Source organism: Falco peregrinus, chromosome 3 (genome assembly GCF_023634155.1).
Source record: "Falco peregrinus isolate bFalPer1 chromosome 3, bFalPer1.pri, whole genome shotgun sequence".
Classification (NCBI taxonomy): Eukaryota; Metazoa; Chordata; class Aves; order Falconiformes; family Falconidae; genus Falco; species Falco peregrinus.
Genome location: NC_073723.1, coordinates 103304185 through 103331682, shown reverse-complemented (window position 1 = coordinate 103331682; position 27498 = coordinate 103304185). Strand labels below are relative to the sequence as shown.

The following is a 27498-nucleotide window of genomic DNA, read 5'->3' as shown; positions in this document are numbered from 1 at the left end:
TCGAAGCAGCTCAGGTTTTCCCAGTGTTCCTGTATGATCTGTGCCATCAAGTGTGTCACATGTTGGTGCCAACGAATGCCCCACCTGATGGGGTGACTAGAGACCTGGGCCTGTGCTCAGCCCAGATCTGACTGAGCTGGCACCCTCCTGTCACCCTTCTCCTTCGCAGCAGAGCAGCGGTGGGGATTCAGGGGGTAGGACCCATTGTACAGGTGGGATCCATCGCCCCCAGGCAGCTTGTGGGAAGCCAGCCCCTCCCGCAGCCTGTGGGCAGCCCTCCGCTCGCCTCCAGCCCAACACAAACGGCTCTGGTACCGACCCCGAAGGCCACGGATGCAAAGCCTACCCTTAGAACCCACTAGTTTCAGAAATAGTTCCAGGAAGAGCAAAAGAAGCTTTTGTCCAAGCAATATAAACAGATGCAAGTACTTTGTTGCATGGTTAATAAGGTAGTTTGTTTCACTGCCTAAAATCCATCCAGAAGGCTCTTTTTAACCATCAGAATCACCCCTGACAAAAGCTTTTCTGCACAGACCTATAAGGACTATGCTGTAAGTTCAGAGCATTGTGGCTTTTTGGTTTTGCTTTGTTTCCCAAAAGGGTTGATGAAAACCATTTTCATAAACTGACAGCAACAACCATAACACACGTACAAAAACAAGATAGCAGTCTCATACAGGAAATATTTCTGCTTTCATTTTTATTTTATGAATACATATACAAGAGATGCTTAATCTTCCATTATCCAGGCTTAAAAGTAAACAGGTTTGGTTGGTTGGTTGGTTGTTTTTTTCCAAAATAGCTTTGAGAAGGAAAATAAAAATAAGGATAAAGGACGTGCAACATATCCAACTCATACAGTTGAAAACCTTGCTAAAATTACTGCCGAAATAGGAACATGTGGAGGGTGCACCTCTGTGTGTGTGTGTGTATCGTCCTGTATCGTAAAAGCCTCACCCAAGGTATTTATGTATATGAATAAGAAAATGCTTTGGCATAACCAGAGATTCCTCCATGCACACTCTGTTGACATTTCTGAAATACTGAGATAATAAAATCTGAGAATTATATCATATATCATTTTCTCTCCTTGGCAGCAACATCTTTAAATGCAGGGGGAAAATGAAGAATAGTCTGTTGACAAGAGACTTTACTTCCATACTAAGATGGTTACATTAGCAGGATGCAGCAGGATGCAAACAGCTTCAAATAGAAGAGATGGAGATACATATTCATATATATATGTATATAAAGTAAAAATGCTTATTTTATATCAGAAAAGATTTGTCAAGGTAACATAAAATGAACCACTCTAAGACTAGCTTCCAGCAAAACATTTTGCTTTATTGGATCTATTTTCTAGCTACAAGTCAAGCTGACATCTGTCAAGCTTTTTAACTTTTCATATGGCAGTCTATAAGAAATATTTCATGCAATGTCTACAACGCTAAATACAGGGTAAATAACTGGGATTAAACAGCTGAAGAATAACAGACCATTATAAGGACCGATAACAGCATATTATGTACAGATAGCCATATTATATTCTCATGTCTTCACAGTAATGTGCAAATGTGACAAATATGGCTTTCATTTTTTTTTTTCTAAAGAAAGTAAGACATAATTATACAGAATAATGTTTTAAAACGCTTCGGAGGATTTCACCTTGTGAAACCTGTTCCTTGCCACTGCATGAGGTGGAGCCACCCCAGCACGGGAGTAGTTCAGCGCTATTTCCAGGAGGGGGCACAGATTCCTAAGGCACAATATTAATGTTAAACATTGTTAATTTAAGTCATGCTATTTTATTGTAGTTTTGTTTTTATCTTTTTGGTTATATGAAATAATAAGTTGTTGCTAGTTATATAATAAGCGGTTGATTGTAAAAAATACAATGTTAAAGGCTACACTACATGCCTACCTGTAGCTCCAGAAACATTAGCTAATCTGAAAACACACTATACAGCGCTGCATATTAAACCCTTGCGGTTTTTTGGTAATATTCTTCTTCATACATGTAGCAGAGAGTTATAAGGCTTCTGCGGAATAATAACATTATAACTGAACAAATATTTTACACTCTTCCATAATGGTATTTACAGTTACTATAACTCATATTTTGTCATTTGGTAAATAACATGTATCTTGTATGCATCCTTCTTGCCTATCTAAAGTGCTTGCTTAACTGCATGAGGAAAGAAAATGCATACCTGCTTCAGGTGCAACAAACCCTCAAAAGAAGTAGCTGAAATACTTGTTGTGGATCTGAAATGCATTCTCAGAAATTGAAATTATTGCTAAATTCAGTGCCCTCACTAGGCAATCATCTATATTATTTGTCATATATAAATATATGCATATATACTAGTATGTATGTACATGCATACACATTCATCTATCATGTAAAAGATAGATTTCAATTTTTTGTCCATCAACCTTTTTTATTTTGTGCTATTCAACTCACTTGTGCTATGACTGAAGCTGGATTAAAATCAAAATCTTAACATGCTACTACTAACAATCCTATGATTCATTAGCACGTAATAAAGACAATATGCAAAAGAAAGCTGAGATGATGACAAATCAGGAGTCTTTTGAAATGCACTGAGAATAAGGCAATAGGCTGTACATTACAGCAGAGGAAAAGCTGAAGAAATTCTGGAATTCATCCCTGCTGGAGTAGGGATGGCTACCCCTACTTTGCTGCAGAGTCCTATGCTTTTTTCCAATATCACTCTCCAGAAGGCAAGCTCTATAGTTTCTGCACCTACCAACACTTTAATGGTAGCAAATTCAAAGCTTATTAAAAATGCCCTGATGCCACAACCTGGTAAAATAAGGCACTTCCAGGGCTGTATTCCAGCGGTGCCATGCCAAAAAAAGATTAGCACTGGGAAGAAGCACTCAGATTTTGCTGAGTTTCCTAGTTTTGTCCCATGAAATGCGCCGTCTCGGAGCGTCCTCTCTCCTCTTTCTGTTGAGATGATTTTCTTTAAAGGAGCTGTTTCATCAGCTGAAGTTGAGGAGCTACTTCTTTGTAAGCAAGAGGTAAATCTTCAGTTCCTGACATTCAGTAAGGTGGAAGATCAGAGTGTGGTACCAGGCAATGTCTTCAGTTTATTCGGTATCTCTCTACTTGGGCTGACACGCCAGCCAAGTCAAAAGTGAGGAGGGGGTTCATACTAGGTCCGTATTGAAAGCTATGAATGGACATTGGTACTGGAAAGGTCATTCCTTATAATTTCATTTACTGCAAAGAAAGAAGACAAGAGAAAAGGCACTGATTAGCATCCCATTGCTGCAGGAGGGTCTCTTCAGTCCACAGCCCCCCCAAACTTGCATCCACTCCTTGACAGCGTCAGTACAACTCTGGACAGTAAGTGTAACATCACAAGGTAGCTTGTACAGGCTGATCACAGTGCAAAACAGCAGGATTAACCAAGGTTATCGACATGCTAAATACTGTGTAAAACCAGGCATCACATGAACAACAGCATCCTGGATCCTCAATTGCATCAAACATATTTAACATTTCAAATGAATTACAGATAAAACATTTCATTTGCTCTTGAACCATCTCGGAAATGTAAAGCAAAAAGAACCGCAGGAAATCTTAGAATAATCTACCCCTTCCATAAAAAGAGCTGTTTGAAAAGTATGTCACCCCTGGCAATTACTGATGGCAGAGAGCTGCCCGCCACCGAACCTGGGTACGTGCAGGTGCAATGCCTACACAGAATGCAGCTTCACGTGCTGTTTTTTTCCACTGTGGGATGACAGCAGGGAGAAAGAAAAAGAAGAAGAGAAGAAACTGCTGTGTGCTTGCCCATTCCCTGGAGCTTATAGTGCGTGTGAACAGGCACCTCCTCCCGTGGTGACCAGCACAGGCGGACATGCAGCCTTCGCTCCTGCCCAGATGGGCAGGTGGGAGCGACAGGCCAGTTCAAACCCTTGGCAAGAGTCAAGAGGAAAGAATAAACAAGGTCCACTATCTCGGCATCGGCTGGTCAGACTGCATCTCCACTGATAAAAGTGCTGTTTTCTTTATTCACGAGCCGTCTTTCACTCTTCTCCCCCTCCCCTGCAGATGATCAAGCAATACAGTTTCCCACACTACAATTACGGCCGTTTATCAGCTTGTGATTTTTGGCAGATGGACAGGAAATGAGTGAGGCTGGCAAAGGCCATCCACGCTGGCCTACACAGCATCCCTCCGACTTCCACCCGCCTCCCTACAGCCACTGCCACCACCTGATTTACATGAAGATAGACGAAATGCCATCACTAGGGCTATCGCCACTCCAGAGTTTCCCTGACTTTGCTGGGAGTGGGAAACACATGCCCACGTCATGGAAGGACCACGGAAAAGCCCATGTTTCCCCTTCCTCATGGGCTGCTGTTCACAACCATTCAGATAACAAAACCTGTTTACTGGAAAAGACCAAACTGTCTAAAGCCAACTTCCTGAAGCAATTAGTAGGGTTTGGGTTTTTTTGGTTGGCTTTTTTTTTCTCTTTTCTTTCTTTTTTTTTTTTTTTTTTCTGCAGACCTATTGCCTGTTTAGTAATTGCAGCACATGTATCAGTCAGGATTTGTGTCACAGGTCCTGGCCACTGAAAACCACTTCTGCCAATGGATACGCACACCGTACTTCAGAAAGGAAATATCAGTTGTGCTTGTAACTACCTATTTGTGGCAGCAAGCTAAGGGCGGTATGGAAATGAGATGTGAAGACAAAGCAGTTCTTTCTCTTGAGAGTGCTGTGGAGTTCATCTTCAAAATTACTGAACAGCAGAAACAAATGGCAGCAGCAAGCCCTGCTGTGTGGCACAGGCTGTCCTGCAACTCCAGCACTGCCCACAGTGCCACCCCACTCACAAGCTGCAAGGCTCTGGCAGCTTTCGGGACTGAGTCTCTGACTAGAATGCAAGCAGAGCACTTCTGCTTGGGATGATCTGTCCATGCTGCTTTCGTAAAGATTGCTTCTTTGATAAGCTTCTCAAAGCAACGCTGGGTGTGCAGCAAAAACACACGGTGGTATCTTGGTGGTGAGCACAACAACAAAAGCAAATCCCCACCTGGGCCAGCCAGTGTCTTCGTTTCACTAACCCTCCCTCAAAGATTCTGTTATATCAAGTAAAATTAGAGATACTACTCAAGGCTATCTTTGGTCTTTGTACAGCTAGTTTGTGCTTAGAAACATTAAATAATAAATATTCACAGCCCTTCTGTAAAATGTGAACCTAAGTATCACCAGTATTTCACAGACAAGGACAGGGAGGTGGAAACACCAAGGAGCTCCCCATCTCAGTCAGGTATCTTGAATCTCAGACTGATGCTATAGCACGTGCTGAGCTACTCTTACTCGATTCATTCAGCAAAACTTTAAGAAGTAACATCCCCCAGCCCAACAGCCCATGCTTTCCCCTATTAAAGCGTTTAGTAAAAGTATTTCAGAAGCTATTTTTAAAAAAAGTATTTGATGACATGAGGTTCTAAGAGCCAAAGGTCCATCTCCAAAATTGGATTAGGCGCTCAGAGCTTCCCTTTCCAGCCACACTGGGTACCCTCAGCTGAATCCTCCATCACTCGAGTGCTGCAGGACATGTGGTCTACCCATGAGACAGAGTGACTTCTTTCAGCTGGGAGACCACCTGCCTTGGCTTAGCCCATGGGACCACCACAGTCCTTTGGCCAAACCCTCTCCAGCTCTCAGCAGCCAAGCCAACCTGTCCCCAGATGAAATTACTTAGCCTTTTGTTACCATCTCCAACAGGATACAGAGTAGACTTTCAGCTTTATTGCTCATTTTTATTACAGGTTAATTTCTTAACAGAAGCGGGCTTCTGCTGCTTGGATGAGTGGCAGTCAAGGCTGGTGTCCTTGTGTACCAGCATCTGACAGATGTTCAACTGCAGTCACCAGGGCAATGTCAGTGTGGATTTGGGAGACAACTGAACCTCAACCAATGCACATCCATTGCCCCTGGATCTCACAATCAAACAGGGCCAAAACCACCAGGAGGACGTTCAGCATCCCTCTCCCCCACGGTGGCCCAAGGATGGAGTGGCTTCGGCACAGGTTTTGTTTTGTTTCACTGTCGCTTGTTCCCCTTCACCCACTGCAGCATCAAAAATAATAAAAAAAAATCCCAATAACACAGTGGGAAAACCTACAGAGAAGGACAGAGTTGCACACAGGTGGCCCAGGTGGGGCAATACATGATCCAGCAAAGTGGTCGGTCTTGTAGAGGTCGGCCGCCAGCAGACAGCACTGAAGACCAAGCTGAAAGGGGAAGTGCTGGGCACGGGCTTTCCTGCGCTGCCTGCCCTGGCACCCTGGCAGGGAGGAAAACCCTCCGGCAGGTGGGAACAGGGGAATCCAGGCTGCACGCACCTGAGGGCTGCACTGGGTGACGCTTACTGGCTTTGGCTGGAAGGATGCTCCCCGCTACCTCCAGCCGCACCATCCAGCGCTCCCATGAAGACTCTCCTCTCGCCCTCCAGGTCTGAGAGACGGATGTTGAGGGAAAGCTTGTTGGGGGGCAGGGGGAGAATGTAGTTTTGGTCCAGTCAAAGTGACATGAAAATACAGATCACATTTCTCAAATAGTTACAAATGTCTTTAGCATCAACATTTCTTATTGCAAATTTCTGGAAAATTTGGTTCTTTTAATACTAAAAAACATTAACATTTTTGTTGCATGTTAGGCAATGTTTTAGTTTGGAACAAATGTAATGTTTTGGAATGTTTTGTTCGACCCACAACTGTGGTGGTTTTTTAATTTTGGCAAGAAAACATCAAATTTTCTTGTTGTAGATTGAACTAAGATTGTCCTTCCCATCAATCAAAAATTATGTGACTGAAGTACGGCTCTGCTGAAGCATCCTGTATGTCCATCCATGCCAGTGTCGCATCTGCCACAACAGCCAGTGGCCATTTCTTTGGAAGGAGCGTAGGAACCAGGCACACCTCCGGGGATGCTTTCTCTAGGGTATCATTAGTTTGCCAGAGGGCTTCGTGAGCAAGAGGAGGTATGCATCCTTGTTTCTAGTGAACTTTGATGAATTTTGTCCCATGAAGTCTTCTAAGAACCTTCTGAACCTGCTTTGGCCTTCACGGTTTCCTGCAGCAACAGGTACAACAGTTTAAGGACGTTATGGCAGAAAAGTACTTCTTATTTTTTGTGTTTTAAATTTGTTTCCTGATAATTTCATTCATGCATCATGTGAACAACCTGACTGTTCCCTGTTCACCATCTCCCTTGCTGTCCATCACACTCCTTCCCCTTGTTATTCTCAGGGCTCCACCAGGTCCTGTAGGATCACAGCAGAACTCCTCAGAGAGGTGGGATACACTGCTTGCAGAGAAAGTAACAGGTATTTTCCTCCTAGTTCTCACCTTTGTAACAAAATATTTATTATATACTTGAGAAAAGTCAGGTGGTTGCTGTCTTGAATGCTCAAGTTTTGGCTTACAAACCGGTTACTACAAGGGGATTGTCTGAGCGCCACAGAACAGCAGTATTCAGTATTTTGGCTGGGGTTTGAGCTTCATTCCTGAAGCAAATGCTGGTCTTTGATTCCGCTGCTGCCTGGATATGTGTCCTTTCATGTCTGTAGCACCATGCCAGGAGTAGCTGTGTTTTGATGGAGCACAACATTTTTCACAGAAAGGTTGCAAAGGCTTTACATGCATTTTTAAAACAACATAACCTGAGTACTCAAAAAGTCCAACTTTATAGACAGGACAGAAAAGACCCAAGAAACTACCTGGCTTGCCCGAGGTCCTACATACAGCTTAGCAGCAGATCTGGAACATCACGCAAGTTGTTTAATTTTCAGTGCCTAGATTAGCACAGCTCTTCCCTTAGAGCAACAGGTTGATCCCTATCAGATTAAACAGCTGAGCACAATGGTTTACAGCACCTTTGTCATCAGATTTTTTTCATTGTTTTTCTGCTGGCTTTGGGGAGGGTGGCACTGTCGCTTTCATAGCTAACACCTACAGTTCCCCACAATGCCTTCCCCAAACTGATACTTTCCATTGTCATGTTCAGCTTTTCCACTGACAGAAAGTCAAAAAACTAATAGTGCTGAGAAATGCAGGTAACACGTGACCTCTCTACCTGTCAAGGCGCCTGAAAGAGGAACCTTTCCTTTGCTAAACAGCAGATGCCACGGCAGCAGGATGTGGTGAGCTGTTACACCACATTTTAGTTTAATAAGGAGTTTTTTTCTTCTTGTATTTAATTTTGCTTTAAAATGCCCTTGCAATGGAAATTTTTGCTTTGCTAATTAGCAAAATCAGTGTCTTACCGATGCAACAGTTTGGGTTCCTGCACAGAACAGGACAACCAGATCTATCTGAACAAATGTGGGTTCCATATATAGACGTGAACTTCATAGGAAATGGAATATTTTTAACATTTGGTGGCTGTACGTGGATTCCATCAACTGGCAAAACTTCACATTTCTGCAGATTTCTGCTCTCCTTGTATCTGACTACTAATACGGATAACACTGTGGCCTTCTGTTAACGAAACACCTGCCCTTCTGAGACCAAGTCCTGCCTTCCAGCCCAGACACCGGCCCCGTGCAGCTCAACGAGGTCCCAAGGTCAGCGGCGCGGGGAGGTGGCACGGTCAGCGCGCTGCCTGCCAGGGGAGCCTCAGGGGCTACAGATACCAGAGTCTGGGAGGCTTCACGCTCCTGAAGGCAAATGTTCCCAGCAGTCTGAAAGATGGAAGGTGAGCTGAGAGCCACAGTCAAACCCACCGTTACCAAAAGCCGAGTCTACGGTTTTGGGAGGGAGGGATGGCGCTTTGAAAATGTATCCCGTCTCCGTTCACTTTGTCAGCGGTGCCACCACGGCTCCGGGTTAAGCCAGTGCCTCTTCACACATGGCACCACAGGCTGCGCACGGCGACAACCGTCCTTCCACTGACTTCAGCCCGCTTCGGCAGCAGCAGAGAAAGGCTTGTACGAGGACGCCGAGCAGCGGAGCCATGAGCTGCTTTTACTTGCACCCCCTTCCAACTGTGTGCTTCTCTTTCACAAGCGAGCTTTGTGGCTCTCCACTCTACTTTTTTGGGGGTTTTGTTTTTAGTTTTTAATACACAGGTGAGGGGTGTGATAGAGTTGAAGCAAAAGGGCACTGAGAGGTTTTCCACAGAGCTGGCACCTTGTGACTCACTGGACATGTACCTGCCCCTGTTCCTGTGTACACAGTGTTGGCACTAGTTTGGTCCCTTCAGGATGCTTTTTGGTTTCCTTACCAACAGGAAGAGCCACACAGCATGTTCCCAGGCGTCTAGGGCTTCAGGGTCACATCAAGGTTTTTTCCACAGCCAAGTAACCAACTTTTGCTTGTTACATCATGTCCACCTGCAGGCACTGGGGACCATCGTCTCTACCACAGAGCAGAACCAAAGCAGGAGGCTCAGATGCTCTCTCGATGGAAAGGAACAAAAGCAACCTGCTCTGACTGGTGCACATGTCATGGAAAATACAAGTAATACCAACTGCATCTTTCAAGCTACATGGGTGAAAAGCCTGTGTGAAACTATGCCTGGATCCTGCTGTGTCCTGACAATAATGCTTCACCTTTCAGGTGGGTGTAGCTGCCCAAGCAATGTGGTGCCATGTTTGGACACCACGTTTGGACTGTGTTTGACAGCAGTCAGACTGCATAGGTATCAAAGTCGAGCAATCTCCAGAAAAGAGCAGCAGTCCTGAAAGCAAACCTGCCTCAGTTTGGCTCATCATTTTTGCCTTCCAGCAGAATCCACGAGCTCAGGTCAAGCCTTATGTTGGTGCAACCACAGTGATATCCAGGGGAGGGATCTCTCCACATCCCTCATTCCAGAGCGTGGAGGTACCCCTCAGCGCGCTGTTTCCCGGGTCAGGCACAGCTCACTGCTTACAAACGGTACGGAGTGGGGACTGTGTCTCCCTCTCCGCTGGGTAGTTCTGACCACACCGTCACTACTCAGCACATGAACAGGGCAGGGAAACATAACTCTGGAGTGAGTTCACAAGTCTGACGCTGACACCACGCTACCTTGTAGAGTGCTTTGTAGCATGACGTTCACTTTGCTGTCTGTAATTACTGCCCTTGGATTTTTCCACTGGTGATGCCACATCTTGCTCCATCGGGCTCCTGTGCTCTCGCATGCCCTTCATTTCAGATGAAATGCCACACATTAGCATCACTGAAGAGGAATTCAAAGTCACAAATAAATGCAGAAGAAGCAGAAATACAGGAGGAAAAAATGCTTTCCCTTATCTCCACGTACAGATTTTATTTAAAGAGAGAAAACACTAAATATAGACACATACACAGCGAGTAAAGAAATGCAGCTCCTGGTATGACCTCCATCACATGAGTAAAATCTTGCAGTTTTTATCAGGGTACCTACTTCCTCACTACTAATAAGCAGCACTCCTCTCTGACATATGAAAGCTGTAACAAACAAATCACTGAAAATAGATAGGGCTGTCTCAGAGAAGTTCTTTTTTCAAAGCTAGTAAGTACTGTCCTGTGAATAATAAGAAAAAATCAGAAAATAGTGGTACAAATTCCTGAGGTGCCAGCCTGTAATGCGAAACTATAGATCACATTGAAGCTTACTGAATTAAAAACCAAACAAAACAAGTCTTGTGAAGCAATGGAAAGTATAACTTCACACGTTCCATAAAGAAGTCAGATCTTGTATTACCTCAGGTGTCCTGGATGCATTTAAACCTTAAACTTATTTTTATCTGTTTAACCATAATAAGCCACCACCACAGGGCATGCTATTTTTGGAGACAGCGAACAGGACAGTGGAGTGAGCGAGTGACAACAAGTAGCAGGCTTTAATAAAACACGATCCTCCCATACAGACGTCGCCTTGGCACGATGGATGGCGTTGTTGTGCGTGACAGCCATTACCCTGGTGGCACTTTCTACCTGCTCTACCTTCCACTTTATTTAGCCCAACAGCTCCAAATAATGTGGGATCCCCCATGGCGGCTGCGCTGCGGAGGGCTAATGGGAAAGGTTCCTCGCTGCGGTGCGATGACAGCAACGTGTGGCAATAATTTAACTGGGGCTTTTGACTAGGTGCCCAGACTAAATGAGTCCCATCCTATCGCACCAAAACTCCCGGGTCTGGATTTTTTTTGTCATCCCTCCCATGTGCAACACTGGAAACGCCCTGCATCTCTTGCTCTGCAAACACTTAGGGGTGAATTCCCCGGCTGCTGGGAATTATCTCAGGAATCAGCAGAGCCGCAGTGATTCCCAGCATACTGGGGTCTAAACTCTGGTTTGTTTTTCCTCTCGGCCTGAGGATGGCTGCACTCAGCCTGGCTTAGCTTTTATACCAAAGAATCAGAGAGTCAACAGGAATTTTCAGTGACCCTCAGGCCGGCCAAGCTTGCCCGGAGCAGCTGGGGGTCCCGGCAGCGCGGAGGCTCTGGGATCTGCTGCGGTGTGATGTGAGCCATGTTTGACACGCGCGTGTGAGGGCAGGGCTGGGCAACAGACAAATAAACCACACTTTAACCAAAATTATGTGTTTACGTTCCTAAGAGCATCTGTAAGGGAAACAAAACAGACATGTTTTATGTTTTACACAGAATTTCCACACGACAGGAGGACTGCGCAAACGCTACCTAAGGCAGCCAAAACCCAAGGCCGGTGGTGCTGGACGCTTTCTGGGCACCACTCAGGAAGGAATAAGGAAGAGCCTGCACCGCTCTGCTAAAGACAACCAAAACCTGCCCCTGCCCTAAGAAATACAGTAATACAGACTGATCCTGGGGATTGGTTTTACTTTCCAGTTTAGCACCCAGAAGTAAAATAGTGCTGTCAGACCCCGGCATTCAAAACTCACGAATCACGCCCTGAAGTATGACGACAGCGGATTCAAATTCGAAATAAATTTTAAGCAATTCTGATTTACCTGGTTTTTAGCCTCCAGACAACTCTGGCAGTGTTTATTAAACTCTGAATGTAACAGGAACGAAACTTCCTTTTTTTCCTTTTTACTCAGATAGTTCTGAGAGGTTTGCTGCACCTCACCACCAGCAGTCAGCTGGGGCGCAGGCAACCCCCGAGACACGAGGCTCCCAAAGCATCCCACTGCTAGAAGAGCAAGGCTGAAGCCCCCTTGACAGCCCCAAGGGCCGGCAGCTCCCAAAGCTTACAGGCCGTGAGTGGGAGAAGGGGAGTGGGTTGGCCCACACTGCGATGCTCAGAGCCCACCCATGCAGGCTGCCACCTGGGGACCTCCTGCCCTGCTGAAGGGGCAACCCATGCGTGTGCATCCAGCCCAGCACTGGGCATTTCTGCCAGCAGTTGGCACCAGCCTTTGGGACCTCACATGGCAATAGGAAGAACTTAAAAAGTCATTATTTTAGTTATCAGATGAGAGAGGCATAACACAAATAGTTCAGCTAATATTAAATTATCAGGCAAATGATGAAAAATCTATATCTTTATTTTGCAAGTTCTCTCAAGCCACGTGATGAAACTTAAACTACTGCTAGACTGAAAGCCAGCAATTTAAAACCAGCAGGTTGTCCATAATCTACTAGTGTACAGAATCACCCTGCACAGACAGGGGCTCAAAGAGTAGTTGTGTGTACCTTCCCCCGTAACACCAGGAGGAGCTTCTCCGTGTGGTGGAAAAGTGACAGATTAGCTTTAGAAAAAAAGTAATAATCCTGTCGGTACAGGAGGAAAACAGTGAACAAGAGAGGATCCATAATCTCTACGACTTACTGATTTCAGCATTTTAAAAAAGCCAAATACAACTGAATTTCTCTATCGATTATACAATTATTAATCTTTTCAGAAGCGTTTCCAACATTGCACATAATGAGCAATTCATCAAAGCATATTAGCTGCCACAGAAGTTGCATTCAATATAAAGGGGTCATTAAGCTTCTTGTAATTGCATACTACTGAAGCTTTTGTTAGTTCTAAATCAAATCAATGGGATGTGCACGTATGCTCTTTAATTGACTTTATGTAACAGCAGTGTGGCCCCTAGTGATTATCTGGAATCCTCCAAAATGAGCCACCTTGCACTGCTGTTCGTAAGAAACCACCTCATGTGCACCTCAGCATACCAAATAAAGCAAAGAAACAATGAATGGAAGAAAGAAGAAAGAAGCACCTTGGGTCACACCGGGGTATTTGGTGAGTGCCCTTTTCTTTCTGTGGTTGAGAACAACCAAGAAACTTGGCTCTTTCTCCACTCAACCAGCCTCCAAGTCTGATGGGTTTTGGTAACATTGGGCCTCAACACCAGAAGTGTTCTGGAGACAGGCTAAAATAGGGTCAATCTGATCTTTTCCTGAGCAAGGAGGGTTTTTTTGGTTTTTTTCTAAATGGACCCCATTCACCCTGTTATCATCATCATCATCATCAACACCTCTCTCCTTTACAGCCATTTCCACCAGCAAACCTCAAAGCACATGCTAACCAGCAAAGATCAGTGCCATTACCCCCATCACCCAGCGAAGAGGGCACCGAGGCAGCGACAGCACCCGGACACTGCTGCGTGTGCCATACATGATGCGCCTGTGCTGCTTTGGGGGGCAGCCACTGCTGGGCCATGCTCCCACCACGGCTCTGGTGAAGGCTGAGCTTTGGCTGCCAGCCCCTCATTCCCAGGGTTTTTGCTCAGACAGATAAAATGACGGCCATGGATGACTCAGTGAGCGGACACACGCTGCTTGAGGGAAGAGAAAGGCTGGGTGGGGCTGTAACAATTTTTAATGTGTTTGATAAGGGGAAAGATACCCACCCATGAGCCTGCTAGGGGCCAGGCGGGGAAAGCTTGTGCTAACTGGCGGAAATCCTTAGGTTCCAACCCTCAGGAACACGGCCGCTAGCCTTCAGCACTGGGCACAGAAGCAGGGCTGGTTCTGGGACCCTGCATGGGTGGCTGCAAACAGCCTGCAAAAAAAATGATGCAGGCAAATTATCATGTGATAGATTTGCTTGTGGCATGATGACTTGGTCACCACCATAATGCGAGCTGGACGTGATGCCACAGGATTTTGTTTTAACCACAGCAGCATCTGCTGCTGAAGAGCGCTGCTGGTCAAAAAGGACCACGCGTCTTCCCTGCCGTGGCTCCTTGGAGAAGAGCACTGGCAGCAGTTAATGACGCTCTTCCACTGGTTTCGCACCACGGCTTGGTAAAGAACTTTTTACGACAAAACTCCAATCCAGTTTGGCTGGGAAGGTTTGATCCAAAGGCTGATGTTGGGGCACCACACTGGAGCCGTATCCATGCAAGCTGGGCTGCAGTGGGAAGCCATCCGTGGGTGTTATCAGGCGCTCTCCTCCCCAGCACAGAAGACATAGCTGTGAAAACCACCACGTCCAGACGGTTGCTGGGACTCCAGGGCTCCTCGGATACTAAAACCGTCTATAGCAAGCGCCTCAAATGAGAGCAGCTGCAAGAATACTCATATTTGTACATGGTCCCAGTGCGACAAAGCTGAAAACATGGCAAAATGTCTTTTCGTCTTTCCTCCTCTCCCACATGCTGTGTTAAGCTGCAGAATGGCTCCTTATGTTGGACCGACAGAGCAATGTCAACAGAAAAAACACCAGATACGGCTGTAAAAATTCAGTAAGAATCACAGCCGGACTCCCAAGGAAGACGAAACCTTCCCCTGTGCAGCTCAGCGCTTGATGCAAGAACTGTGCTGAAGCCCAGTGCTCTCCACTAGAGAGGAAATTTATTCTGCCCCAAGAATGAAGCTCAGCAAACCTGCGGCCAGCACTGGGGAGCTAGGAAAACGGCACTTGAGAAGCACAGGCATACAACACTCGTCTCTCAAGCACACTTAAGGACCTGAAATTTCATTCAAAATGTTTGCATTACACTTTCCAAACAACCACTCGCAATGTGCGACAGACTTCTTTTCTGCCTCTTTTGAGTACTTGGACTCCAAAGCCCTCGCTTCTCCATGGCTGAGGAATGACAGGGAGCTTGCACAGCCCAGGCTGCGAGCTGGCAGCACAGCCAAACTCCAGCAGGAATTTGGCCTGCGCTTGGAGAGGTGCTCCAGGCAACAAAATGAGTGGAAGAACTTTAACAGTAACTCAGAAGTGGCTTTAAAAAATTTATTAATGCTACAGTGAAGAGAACTGGCTGCTTACGTGAGATTCGGTTAGGTCAAGTCAGCCAGCTGAGATCAGGAGGTGAACGCATGGATCCCGGAACAGAGCGGCTTTGGGAAACCCACGCAGTGACACGCTGCTCGGGGGTACAGGCGGCTCCCGCTCCCCGGGCAGCTCAGCCAGAACACACAGACCCCGGGACCCAGCTGTGGGCATGCGGATGTGCAACATCTGGCTGAAGATTGCTTCAGCAGCACCCTTGTGACAGGAGCAGCCCAGCAAGGGTCAGCGCTCGCTGACGATCCTGGGAACGTGGGGCTTTTCAGGCTGGGGCCTTAGGGACATAAAGGACATCTCATGGATGCAATGAAGGAAAAAAAAGTGAAGTGCAACAAAGGTTTGGGTGGAAGGCTGCGCAGGCAGATTGCTATTTGCTCCACACAGCAGCCTTCCTCGGGCACCACACCTTTTGTAAAACACATCAACATGAAACAAATTATTATCTCCAGTAGCTTCCGTCTACACACATTTCTGAAATACTTTCATTCCAAACTGTTTTGAGAGGAAACAGTATGAAGAATGGAAACCTGGCAATTAATCAGATGGAAACCTCTGTTTCCATTTTACAGAACGGGGGGAAAAGAAAAAAATAATTATAAAAAGAATACCCAACGTTAACTGCTAAGCAGGGAGATGAAAGATTAGCAGAGGCCAGCGCTGGGAGCACCCATGTGCTGCATGCATTTACCTGCACTTGGACGGGGTTCCCAAGGGTGGGTCAGACCCGTATTTGCTGTTTTCGTTCAAAACCACACAAACACATAAGAGTTAGGAACTGGGTTTTGACAGACAAAAATTCTATTTTCTTAAAAACTCACAAAATAAATACCTTGACTTTCTTTTTTCTTTTCTTTTCTTTTTTTTTTCAAAGTACGGACGAAAGGCTTTTCTGGTCAAGACACAGAGCAAATATTTACAGGTGCTGGGGAGACACCGTTTCCTCCCTTTAGTGTCTGCCACATAATTTTATCCATTCAATGAATTTTTTTTTCAGACATCTGCCAAGAGGAAATAACTTTGCTGTATTGGGAGTCTGGGAATCCTAGAAAACAATCTTAAATCCATAAAATAATTGAAGTGCAGTTTTACTGAGCTGTTCAGTTCGATTCTGATTTTTATTACAATGTCAACAAGAGTTTAATTTGTTTTAAAGTTTAGGTTCTTAAATCTGAGTGATATACGGTAGTTTACAGCTTGCTGGCAACAGCTACTGTGGAAAAAAAAAATGGAAAGTGCATATAAAGGCGGTTCTAAGTTTGACATTGTGAAAGCAGGGAGCAGTGCCAAGAGCAGCAAACAGCATGGCTTTCCCAATCCTGGCTGGCTTTAGGGACTGCTTGCTATTGACATCAGTCGCTATGGGATACATTTCCCTGCTCTAACAAATCTCATCTGGAGCCTGTAATTAAAAAAGAAATGTCTCAAAGTGTAATTTCTTTCCCTAAAACATTTACAGATGTTAACTAGATCGCTAATGGTGTGAGATATCTGTGGGTGGACATCTTCCTCCTTATCTGCTGTGTCAAAGAGCACGATTTCTTTATTAAAACCAGTTCTAAAGGTAGTATCTTTTCTGTGCCTTTGTATATGGGGGTGGTGGTGCCTTTTTTCTAAACCACTTGCTGAACTGAAAGGTTCAGAGGTGTTTATTCTTTTTCCTTTTTTTTCCCCTTTTCTTTTAGAAGTCATCTCCAGAGTCAGCTTGATTTAAAAGGTATTCAAAGTGGCTAAAAATGTCTTTGCTTAGCAGATGAAGAAGTATCCCGGCTGAGCTGTAAAATTATAACAATAATAATAATAGTGGTAGTAATAATAATAGTAGTAGTAGTGATGTAAGTTTCTTGCCCTAGTGGCTTTCCACCAGTGCCTTTGGCCGGCGCCCTTTGCTAAGCGCTGCTGCAAGTGTTCCTGGAGCCCCAGGTGAGCTCCTCTGCTTCAGGCACACGGGCACGAGCGGCGAGAGCGTTACGAAGGGATGGGTTTAGGAGACGCATGTCCCGGGGGAGGCGAGAGGGGCTTCCCATGGCTGGTGAGGCAGGGTGCCGTGGGGCTGCTCCCAGCCGAATGCTGCTGGGCTCGCCCGACCTCGAGCATCCCTGCACCCTGCGGGCGGTGGTGGCTGAAGCTCCCCTTCCTGACACCCGCTGCTGACACAGCTGGCTGCTTGGGCCTTTCCCCCCCGCTGACACTACCCCCCCCTCCGTTGGTTTTGGTTTTTTTTTTTTTCTTGCAACCAGCTTTGATTGGAGCCAGAGCCTGGGGTAAATCAGAGGAATTTCTAGATTTTTCTGAGCACTGCGAGCTCTCGCTGTTTTCCGGTACCTACTTCCTGCCATATCTAAAATAACAGCAGCTGCAGGGGCCTGATAGAGAAGAGCTCCAGGGGACAAATTCTCACAAATGGGGTGGGAAAGAAGGGGGGGAACAAAAAAAAAAAAAGAAAAAAAAGGACAGTATATTAGGGAGCAGATAACACAGAGCCAGCATCAGATTCATTGTTGAAGCTGATAGCACCGTAGGCTGTGGATGTTGTTGTCAGAAGAAAACAAATCCTGTAAAATGGCCATGGGAATGATAAGTCTTCACATTTGCTGGGATAACAGAGGTAGCTTTACAGCACTTGTCCTATTGTATGGAGTATCGTGCCTTGATTAGCTAATGTCTCCGAGGGCCAGATAAGTGAGGATGAATGTTCTACCCCAGAAGCTTTCATGCTTTCTCTTTGTCATGGCTATCTACGGCAAGCTGCAACAGAAAGCGCTGCACAAGAAAGAAGCACCACGACCCCCCAGCTTCTGAGAAATGGAAAATTCTTGAAAGTATCCCGTTTTCCATGGAGAAAATGCATGGTATACCACTGTCATTGTCCCGTTATAGACCACACGACAGAGTGCAGCAACTCAAGAGACCTCCAAAATGGCACAGAGGGACCTCACACACCTGCACAACTGCTCCAGGAGAGATGTTTCTCCTTCCCACTGGCATAAAGGGGGACAGTAGCAGGCACAGTGCCTTCACACAAAATATCTACCTCTCAATGCACATGGACGTAGGGCTCCATGAGGTCCCCCTGGCTTCGACCTTGTAACCAACACAAACATTGCCTTAGCTGCCAGCACGCCCAAACAACCAAAGCAAGGGCTCTCACAGCCCTGCGACACAGTCACCCTACATGTGCAATAGGACAGTATTTCAGATTATTGCATGTGTCGCAAAGCTGTACATATTAATGCAACATAATCTTTTACAGCTACTTTGGGAACTAGAACTTGTGCTGGGAACTACCAACTCTGGGGAGCTATCAACTTGTGGGCCCTTAAATTTTCACCCAGTATGAAGAGATTTTCATGCCTTTTTTTTGTTTTTAACATAGGACTTGTTTCAAGAGCATTAAGTGATAGGCTCTCATGATGCTGAGTTGGAGCCTCATCCAAAGAGCACAGAAGTCTACAGAAGAATCCCGAGTCACTTCAGTGGGCTTTGCGTCAAGTTATTATTAAACACAGGCAGATAGGTAAAGGTGGTCTACAAATGCACAAGGCGCAAGTCTGATGGCTTGGCAGGAGAGAATCAGGCACTGCATTGTAAACACCCTGTTTTGCTCATTATACCTTAAGATTATTGGAAATGTTTCACTGTTGATACGCAAAAAAGGCAAGTGGATCCCTTCTCTTCCTTGCCCGAATTCTGAAGCATACACAACTGCTCTGATGCCAGCAGGTTGACTTCTGGTTCCTACCACTGAGAGAGGACAACCCCATCTCTGTGTTCACTGCTGCGTGCTGGCCCCAGTGGTGCTGCATGCGGCACGGCTTGCTCCCAGAGCCCTGCCCACTTCCTAGGGCACAGTGGAAAACCATCCGCAGGGTTTAGCAGCATGTGGTTTTTCTTTTCTAGATTCTAAAACATTTCTCTCAGCCCAAAAATCCTTGCTTGAGTACACAGCTCAGCTGCCAGTTTTTAATTGTTAAAATGAGTAGATATTAAGCTACTTGGTTCTTCCCATCCCCAAAAGAGCCTCCTTAAAACACGAATCATCTTTGGTTCACATTCCGGTAATAACAACTAGAATTACATAAAGTGGCCAAGTTGAGACAGACTAGACAATATTCTAGCCTAAACTCATAAACCCTAAACTAGTTAAAATAATTTTTTTACCAAAAAAAAATATAATTCACCCTAGACGATAGAAAGAAAGTGAATTTGTATTTCTACGAAAGTAGAAGCAGTTAGAAAACGTGAAGTTTTGCCTAATCCTGCTTTAAGCACTGTTATGGCTGCGCTGTATTACATACGCTTATGGAGTAGCACATGCATGGTAAACTGGTTAAGGAATTTGGGAGTAGGATTAATGAACTTTCCTTTTACACTAGACTAAATCAGATCACAGAAGGGGATCAGTCTGTCGCAATTCTCAGCTTTTGTTCAAGAAAGGCAAGCGTAGCGAAGGTCAGAGACAGACTAAAGAGCAGCACTGCAATTATTTACTGACATGAGACTGGAAAGAATATCACATAGCTACATGGAGCACAACTTGGACTTCAACACATAGGAAAGAATGGTTCATTTTATGCCACTAATCATAGCCAAGGATTAAGATATTTTGGAAAAGCCCTATTATTTCTCATCCTGCAAACCAGGACTTCATTACTAGTAAATCATGAAATTTATGAAGTCCATTCATACAAATTAATTTCCTTTCCTGGTTTCCATTGGCATGTGAGATACAGATACATAATATAAATAAAAGTCTGTAAAGGAAAAGAAAAGGTACACAGAAATGTCTGTTTGTACTTAAAAGTGGGGTAATCTCGAGTAAGGCTGTAACTAGAAGAACTGTCCCCGCAGCGAGTACACACGTGCTTAAATAACCAGGTCTGGGGGCTGAGTAGGCAGGAACCAGTGCGGCTGCACTACACCTAGGTGGGTCTGTGCTGATTTACTCTAGGTGTCTCCATCAGGAATAACCAAAGGTAAATCCTCCCACCCTTAAGATTTTCATTTGGCAGCAGCCATGTAAAATCCAGACGTCTTTTCCATGTTATGAGAAAGATTCCTACTTAGACATCTTAAAGAAGAATTCTTGCAATCATTTCAGTGTCTCAAGGTGTGGGGTTTTCCCCCTGACGTGGTGGTTCCCCTCAATGGAAGTTTCTCACATGAAATTTAAATCTGCTTTCAGACAACTTTCTGAACACCAACATTTTTCAGAAAATAGGCAGGGGGGGGAGGCGGTGGCCAGCGTTGCTCAGGGGACCGTGCACAACGAAAAGCATGATACAGCCCCATCCAGCATCACATGCATCTGCCAGCTCCTCCCTGAAACAACGTCTAAACTGACAGCAGAGAAATTACGTTGGTCGTTGCAGAAATCTAGATTTCATCATCAGAGAAACCCTAAATATAGCCTCTGCAGCAGCAGGTATACGGCTGGCTGACCAAACGTCTTTAGGGTCACATCCATACGATCTGGCACAGGCAGTCCTGTCTCCTACCACCTTCCTGACTAACATTAAAAGAGACAGTAAACTTAGTGTCAAACTTGAATCTCAAAAGCTCTTTTTCCCCCCCCCCGAATATTCACAACCAAAGAAATGGCCCATCCATTTGTAATTTCTTGGAAGGAAATCTGGCATCCCTACCAAAAGCCTGCTCGCCTTTCATACTCTCCTCTGTGCTGAGTGCTTGAATCCGAAATATTCTTTGCATTTAATAAAGTCCAGCCCACCCTTAGCTAATTGTACTGCCATGCAAGGGCAGGCCCTGTTCCAGTAAACTGGTTCAGTGGGGCAGGAGCTGCGGCTTGGGTGCAGCAGCCAGCAGGGCAGCAGCCCCGGTGCTGGATCTCACCAAACACACAACCGGCTCGTACAGAAGCGTGTGCATTTGGTTGCTTCTCTGGTGTAAGATGGTGATACTTCCCATAACAAAATTCAGCCGTAGGGAAGGGTTTAGAGAGGAATTTTCTCTTTTGGTTGAGCAGAAGATATTTTTTTATTTTGGTTTAAAGTATCAGAGTGATTTTGGTCTGGAAACACAAATCTTTGATGAGACACCATTCAGCCCAGGTGCTTTTCCCAAGTTAATGTTAAATATAACTTTGGAAACTTCAGCAGATGTTCTCATTTGTTTCTAGTTCAATTTTTTTTCTGCTACTACTCTGCCTTTATTTAAATAGCTGACTCTAATTGATTCTTTAATACAGTGATTCATCATGTGTTGTGAATCTTCTGTTAATTTACTTGCGACTCTGTTATTATTTCCCCTGATTTAACACATCCTGTTTTAGAACATCCATTGAAGTTGATGGAAAAATTTTTCATGGCATTTGGATCATATCCTAAATGTAATTTGAATGCCATCTTTTGAAAGTTGCAAAGTAAGGGGATTTCCTGTTTTATTCTTCAATCGTGTAACCTTGAGAATGAGCTTTTACAAATCCTCCTCCGCCTTGTCAAAGGCTGATCACTTCTACTCCTCCTAGCAGTATTTTCTTCTGGGTAGTTTCTGAGTGGGGAAGAGCCAATGGATAATGCTTTCTGATCTTTGTCACTTTTGTTGAATGCCCTGTTGCACTACAAAAGAAGTCTTCAAACGGATACAAACCTTTCTCACTCCGTCCAAGTGACGTGACTGCATTTCCCCAAAGCGCACATCCCACCCCCTTGCTTTCTGCCGTGCTCCTGGGCTGTTTTGGGCTCCCTACAGGAGCTCTCTCCACCCAGCAGCAGCACCGCAGCCCTTTCCTCGCTCTTTAGACAACTTGGCAATACAGCAAAGGAACTCCCAGGGTCGTCCCAGGCTCCTGCCCCAGCGGCGCTGGGCCACTCCAGCCTCCCACCTCCCCACAGTGCTGCCATTGCGTCGCAGAGCCACACGCACAGGCTCCTCCCGCTTCAGCTCAGACCCACGCTCTCCTCAGCTACGTATGTTTAATGAGCATGTTGCTTATTTCATCACCTCCTCTGATTTTTCTCTATACTTAAATTATTTTGGGGCAAAGTAAGGTATTATTTAGATACACTTTTCCACAGCAGTCAAATCCTGGGCTATCACTACTCATTTGTACCGTTCCAGTTTTAGACAGAATCCTCTCTCTCACACCCACGCTCAGCCTTTCCCCTCTACTTCCAAAATTCATCTTTGCTCATCTTTTTTTTTTATGGGGATGTTATATTTAACTTTTCTCTCATTTCTCTTTTTCTCAAGCCTTCTTTCACTCTAACTACAGCACTGTGTGCCTGATGGAGGTGCAGCAGGTTCCTGACGGGCAATTTGACACAGCACATCCCATTGCAAGTCCAGGGTTTCAACAGAGTGTAGCGGTGCTTGCCTGGCCTGTAAAGTCCAGTCTGGGTTTCAAGGAAACAGTGGGAGAATCCCTGGAAAGTTCTCTGAAGCAGCCGCTGCCACCGTGTTTGTCTGCTGACGCACAAAGCGTAGTCTGCCTGCAGTTGATTCAACAATATTATTTTTTTCGTTGTCAACAAGAGTGTGCAAAACTGAAAAAAAATAGGACCAGTTTCTCTGCTAACCTCTTTCTATATGACAATTTCACACATAGTCATTTTAGATGGAGAACAGTTGAACCTCCCAGTACTTCTGACCCCAAGACATACCACTGTATGGAGAAGATGCCTAGAGAAGCTGTTAATAGCTTGGGTAGATGCTCCAAGGTGAAAGCCCTCAAGTGAATAGCTGAGTCCAAGCACAGCCTGGAGCATGATGAACACAGAGTTATCACAGGGGAAAGAAAAAAAAGCCAACTAGTAGCGAAGAGATCATCATTACCAGTTGTTTCAGTCTTCCAAAAGAGTAGCCGGATAGCAAAACCTTAGATGCCTGCAAGACATTCAGCAGCAGCAACTGCAGCTCAGAGGCACACGGCAGCATGGAGCCACATTTCAGAGCTGCAACAGGCATGTCAGTTCCAAAACTAATGGTGCACAACAGAAGGTCCACAAGATGGGCTTCTCCACCTGACCACATATTTCTAAAAGGTTTTACTCAACAGGCACCTGCAGGATTTTCAGATAAGTCAGTCATGGGTGGAAGAGACTTACATCACTCTCCACCACCACAACTTCAAAGAAGCAAAAGAATTAGCACGCTATCTTACAGCTCATTACATACATGTCTGTGTAGTGTGCACACACATATATGCACACACATACTTTATGTGTGTATGGATCTACATATACAGGATTGAAATAAAAGTTAAAATAAACATTCTTCAGGTTTCTATTTTTGGAAGCTTCTCTTGTGACCCAAAATAGCATTTTTTTCTATTTCTTAAGTAATTTGCAGAAGATTTTGTATATGAGGTGGCAATGAAACACGTATTTTCCCTGAAGCACTAGAAAAAGAAGTGACTGCTGGTCCCAGGGTATCAAAATTGATTCGTAATATCTACTACAATACCTGTTCTGCAACCCCAAAGATATGACAAGAGTTATGAAATGGAACAAATCCTCAGCCCTAGCTCCCACAGAAATCTATCATCCAGAGCAATCTGGACAGCACAGACATAAACAGTCAAATCTTGTTTTCTGCACTCTCACATGGCTGCAGGAGGGCCAAAATTCAGTAGAAAAATCATGCTTATTTGTGCAAAGGCAAGGTAAGGGAGCAATGTCCTTGTGCGCATGTGATGCTTGGATAACATGAGCTGTAACCGTGTAAGGGCCAAAGAACTTGCTCCACTAATTGCAGACCCTGATAGCTCGCAGCACTGCTCTTCAAGCCTGTCCAAGCACTCATACTGCAACTCATGTGCCCAGGGACAAGGCATCTTGGGAATTTCGACACCTTTGCAGCACCATCTCACTTCGCGTTCTGGTATTTGCCAGGCAGTAGTCTTCGCAGCGTGAAAATGTGGGAGACCACATGTGGGAGACAACATGGAGCCTGTAAGGGTGGCAGAGGGTGGGCCAGCCCCCTGGTCTGCAGACAAACCCAGCCAGGCTGGCCAACGAGGAATGGGACTACGGTTTTCCTACTGTATTTTTTTCCTCACTGATTGTTTCCAGGCATTTTCAATGTCCAGACTTCGCAGGCTTCCTCGGTGACAGAGGAGGAGGGGAACATTTTGAGGGTCTGCTTTTTTTCATAAGCTTCCTCCCCATCTGGAGATAAGGTTGTTGTGTGAAGCCTGTGCCCCCCTTGGACGCAATCAGCACTAGTTCCTCAGAGAGGAGGAAAGGCCAGGAGCCAGGTTATCGAGCAGCCCACTCCCGACAGCGGTGCTCAGGCCACTATCAGGGCCGGGACCAAGCCCCCCGGCCAGCCGGCAGACGCAGATGAAGCAATCAGCCGTGCCATGCCGAAATCTGCTAGGGAAAAACTCCCTCTCTGCCTGTCTATCAGCGACCAGATTTCAATGAATGCAGCCATTATGCTTTTTAACTACCAGCCATAGGCTTGGTCCTGTTCCCAACGAACCCAAAGGGAACGGTGTTATTGACTTAAGTGGGAGCAGAGGCAAGCCCTCCACTGCTCTGCGATCTAGCAGCAACCGCGGCTTGCTAGCGCCTGGCCCAGCGCACCGTATGTGGAGCCGGGGAGTTTGCTCATGAGAGTGCTTCCTCCGACACGTATGTGTTTGCTGGCCTGAGCTGGCAGCTCGCTCCAGCCCAGCTCCGCCGGGACACAGCAGGGGTCCCTGTGGCACTCCGCGCCCCGGAGAAGAGGGAGGTTTCTGCAACAACTTCCCCAGAAGCATTCTGCCAGGGCAGGTTGAGGACACGAGGGCACACAGGCTGTGTGTAAGCCACGAGGCCACACCTGACCAGCTAACACTGCACAGCTCTGCAGGAACGGCTGAGACAAACAACATATTCCTAAAACGAATTGCATTGGAACAAAGCTCTCTCATGAAGCTTGCGCTTCTGCAAGCCACGTATTTTCCTTGGCACTCCTCCAGGCTTAAAAGCAGATGTAAATGTTACCCAGGCTCAGATATAGCAACTTCTGCTCCCCCAGTCGCCAAGGAAAACTTACAGAAAATAACCCACAAAACCTTTACCATTCGAAACAGCAATGCCGACAGCCATTGCTATGGAAATAGCAGAAGAGTCAGGCACAGGGTGAGAAGCGACTTCCCCAGCCCACTGCAGAGCCCCTGCGGGCCGTCTCGGTGGAGAGCAGGGGGTGCGGCGGGGCTCCGGCGGGGTTTACTGCAATGGTGCACGTGCAGGTGCGCATCGAGCGAACACTGGGTTTTCAACACTAAAAATACTCTTGAGTATCGAAACATTGCAGAGCGCTGCCTGCTGCTTTTCTGCAGCTTTCCCATCACTCAGCCTGCCTCCGCCAGCATCTGCCAGCACCGAACGAGCGCGGAGGCACTCAGGACTTCGCTGAAGGGACTGGACACTTCCTTGAAAGCCTGAGACTCAAGGATCTCCCTGGAAAGCTAACTGATGTTAGAAGAAAGCAGAGTTTGCTGCTCAAATTCACGGCACGCTGCCGCACAGAGGCAGGCAGCTCTGCTCCACGGGCAGCCGCACGCCTGGGACCGGAGAGAAGCAGGAGCGCGCCCACTTTGGCCAGCTGCTCTGTGGGGGCTTCTACTTGCAGGCCCCCAGGGATGCCCAATTCAGCAAACCCACTAGGAACGGCAAAACCTGATCCCGCTTCGTGTACCAGGAAACCCCCCAGACCCAGACGTGCCAGTCCACCGACAGTCCGACTGGAACGCATTGCTTCAAGCCCTCCCTTACTCATCGCACGCAGCCCCAGCCCTGAACACTAACGACTCAGCATGTTTTATCACAGTAGCATGTACGCTTTCAATCATCATTAGAGATGAGGAGGGTCTAGGCGCAGGCACCACGCCAGATTAAGTAAAACTTTCCATGAGGAAAGCTATTTGTTTTCTCCCAGCACTGCGAGGCTTGGCCAAGAGGGAGGGAGGGAAAAGCTCGCCCAAGCCAGACCAAAGTGTAGACAGTGTTACTGGGCTTTGCAGACTACCTGCGTGTTGTTCTAATGACATCTGGACTACTGGAAATCACCGAGTGCACTCAGGAGTTTTCAAAGGCATAATTGTGGCAGCAGCAGACTAAACTTAATGCCTCAAGACCCGATCACTTTAATCACGAAGCTGAGATGTATGAAAAAGGATACATTTCAGCAAAAGAATAATTCTGTCTGCTACGGTTCCTGTTCAAATAAACTATATCACCAAACCACGTGCATTTGAAGAATATAGAGGAGTGAAAAAAGAACATATGGTTTAGAGGCAAAAAAACATTCATATATACTCTATAGGAGATATATGGACTTGTCAGACATCTAACAGTTCAACACTGTAAGCAATTCATGGGAATGACATTAGCAATAGCTCATATTACATCCAGGAGTTACAGCTTTTACTGCAAAAGTTATTTTTAAAAGAGCCATGTTTAAAATGAAATGGCTGGCAGGGCTGCAGCTTTCAGTAACACTTTACCTGTGGTTTCGCCACTTTTACATACTTATTGGGGGCTTAATGCTCCCAATTTACCTTTTCAGAGTAAAATAAAAGTTGCAATGAGTGCATTCATTGGCACGGTGCTATAAAACTCACAGCTGTGCAAAGACAATCACAAGAACAAAAGCCTCCTTGTTTTAAAAAAGATGATGATGTGTTTCTGATACTTTCTGTTAGCCACGTATCTAAACATCAGATACCTTTGTTTACGGCCTACGTATTTTCATCTTACTACACAAAGATTTATGGATCCAATCAAGTTGAGATCAGGATAGGGACCTTTATGAAAGCGTCCGTGTGGAGAGGAGGAGGTGGAATTAATATACAAAATTCAGACAAGAGATCTGTCTTTCCGATATTGTTATTCCAGTTCTGGCTCCTACACAGGACTCGGGGCGTTCTGGAAAAGAGTTCTTTCAGCGGCGGGTGGAACCCTGGCCCTGCTGCCGGCAGAAGGAGCGTACTGCCGACTTCAACGTGGCTGGGGCCGCATCTCAAAAGCTCAGATCAGAGCTCATGCAGAACTCGAAGAAGCCGAGCTCTTCTTCAGTTTTGGTACTCAGGCACATCTTGAGGAAAGAATCCTCCAGGATGCTGCTTTGCTTTCAGTGAAAAACTGCTTTTGTAAAGCTCTGTGCATTAATACAACAAATGGGATCTCAGTGTGCACAATACACCTCGAAATCTGCTGAGAGCACGTGTCGTACTTTTTTTCCTGTTGGTACCAATGTGTTTCCCCCTTGCCTGTTTGAAATAGCTTCATCTGTAATGAAAAGTACTTGCTTTGATGTTTCTAACGGCAGGAAATAATTTCACAACTGAGTGTCATTCTG

The 27498-nt window shown here is 45.8% G+C and overlaps 1 protein-coding gene across 7 annotated transcripts in view; it reads right to left on the bottom strand.

The window, feature by feature from the left end:
* Nucleotides 1-683: 683 nt before the first annotated feature.
* The window catches only part of NFATC1 (nuclear factor of activated T cells 1), a 111930-nt gene continuing 85115 nt past the window's right edge, over nt 684-27498 (bottom strand). For 3 of the 7 annotated variants that reach the window (XM_055799503.1, XM_055799506.1, XM_055799508.1), the window contains one exon: nt 684-3250. In XM_055799503.1, the coding sequence (XP_055655478.1) occupies nt 3201-3250 (50 nt within the window). In that variant the 3' untranslated portion in view covers nt 684-3200. Of the gene's footprint in view, nt 3251-6740; nt 7127-10062; nt 10179-27498 lie in introns of those variants that run through there. The other 4 variants (XM_055799500.1, XM_055799504.1, XM_055799501.1 and 1 more) reach the window with 2 other exon arrangements.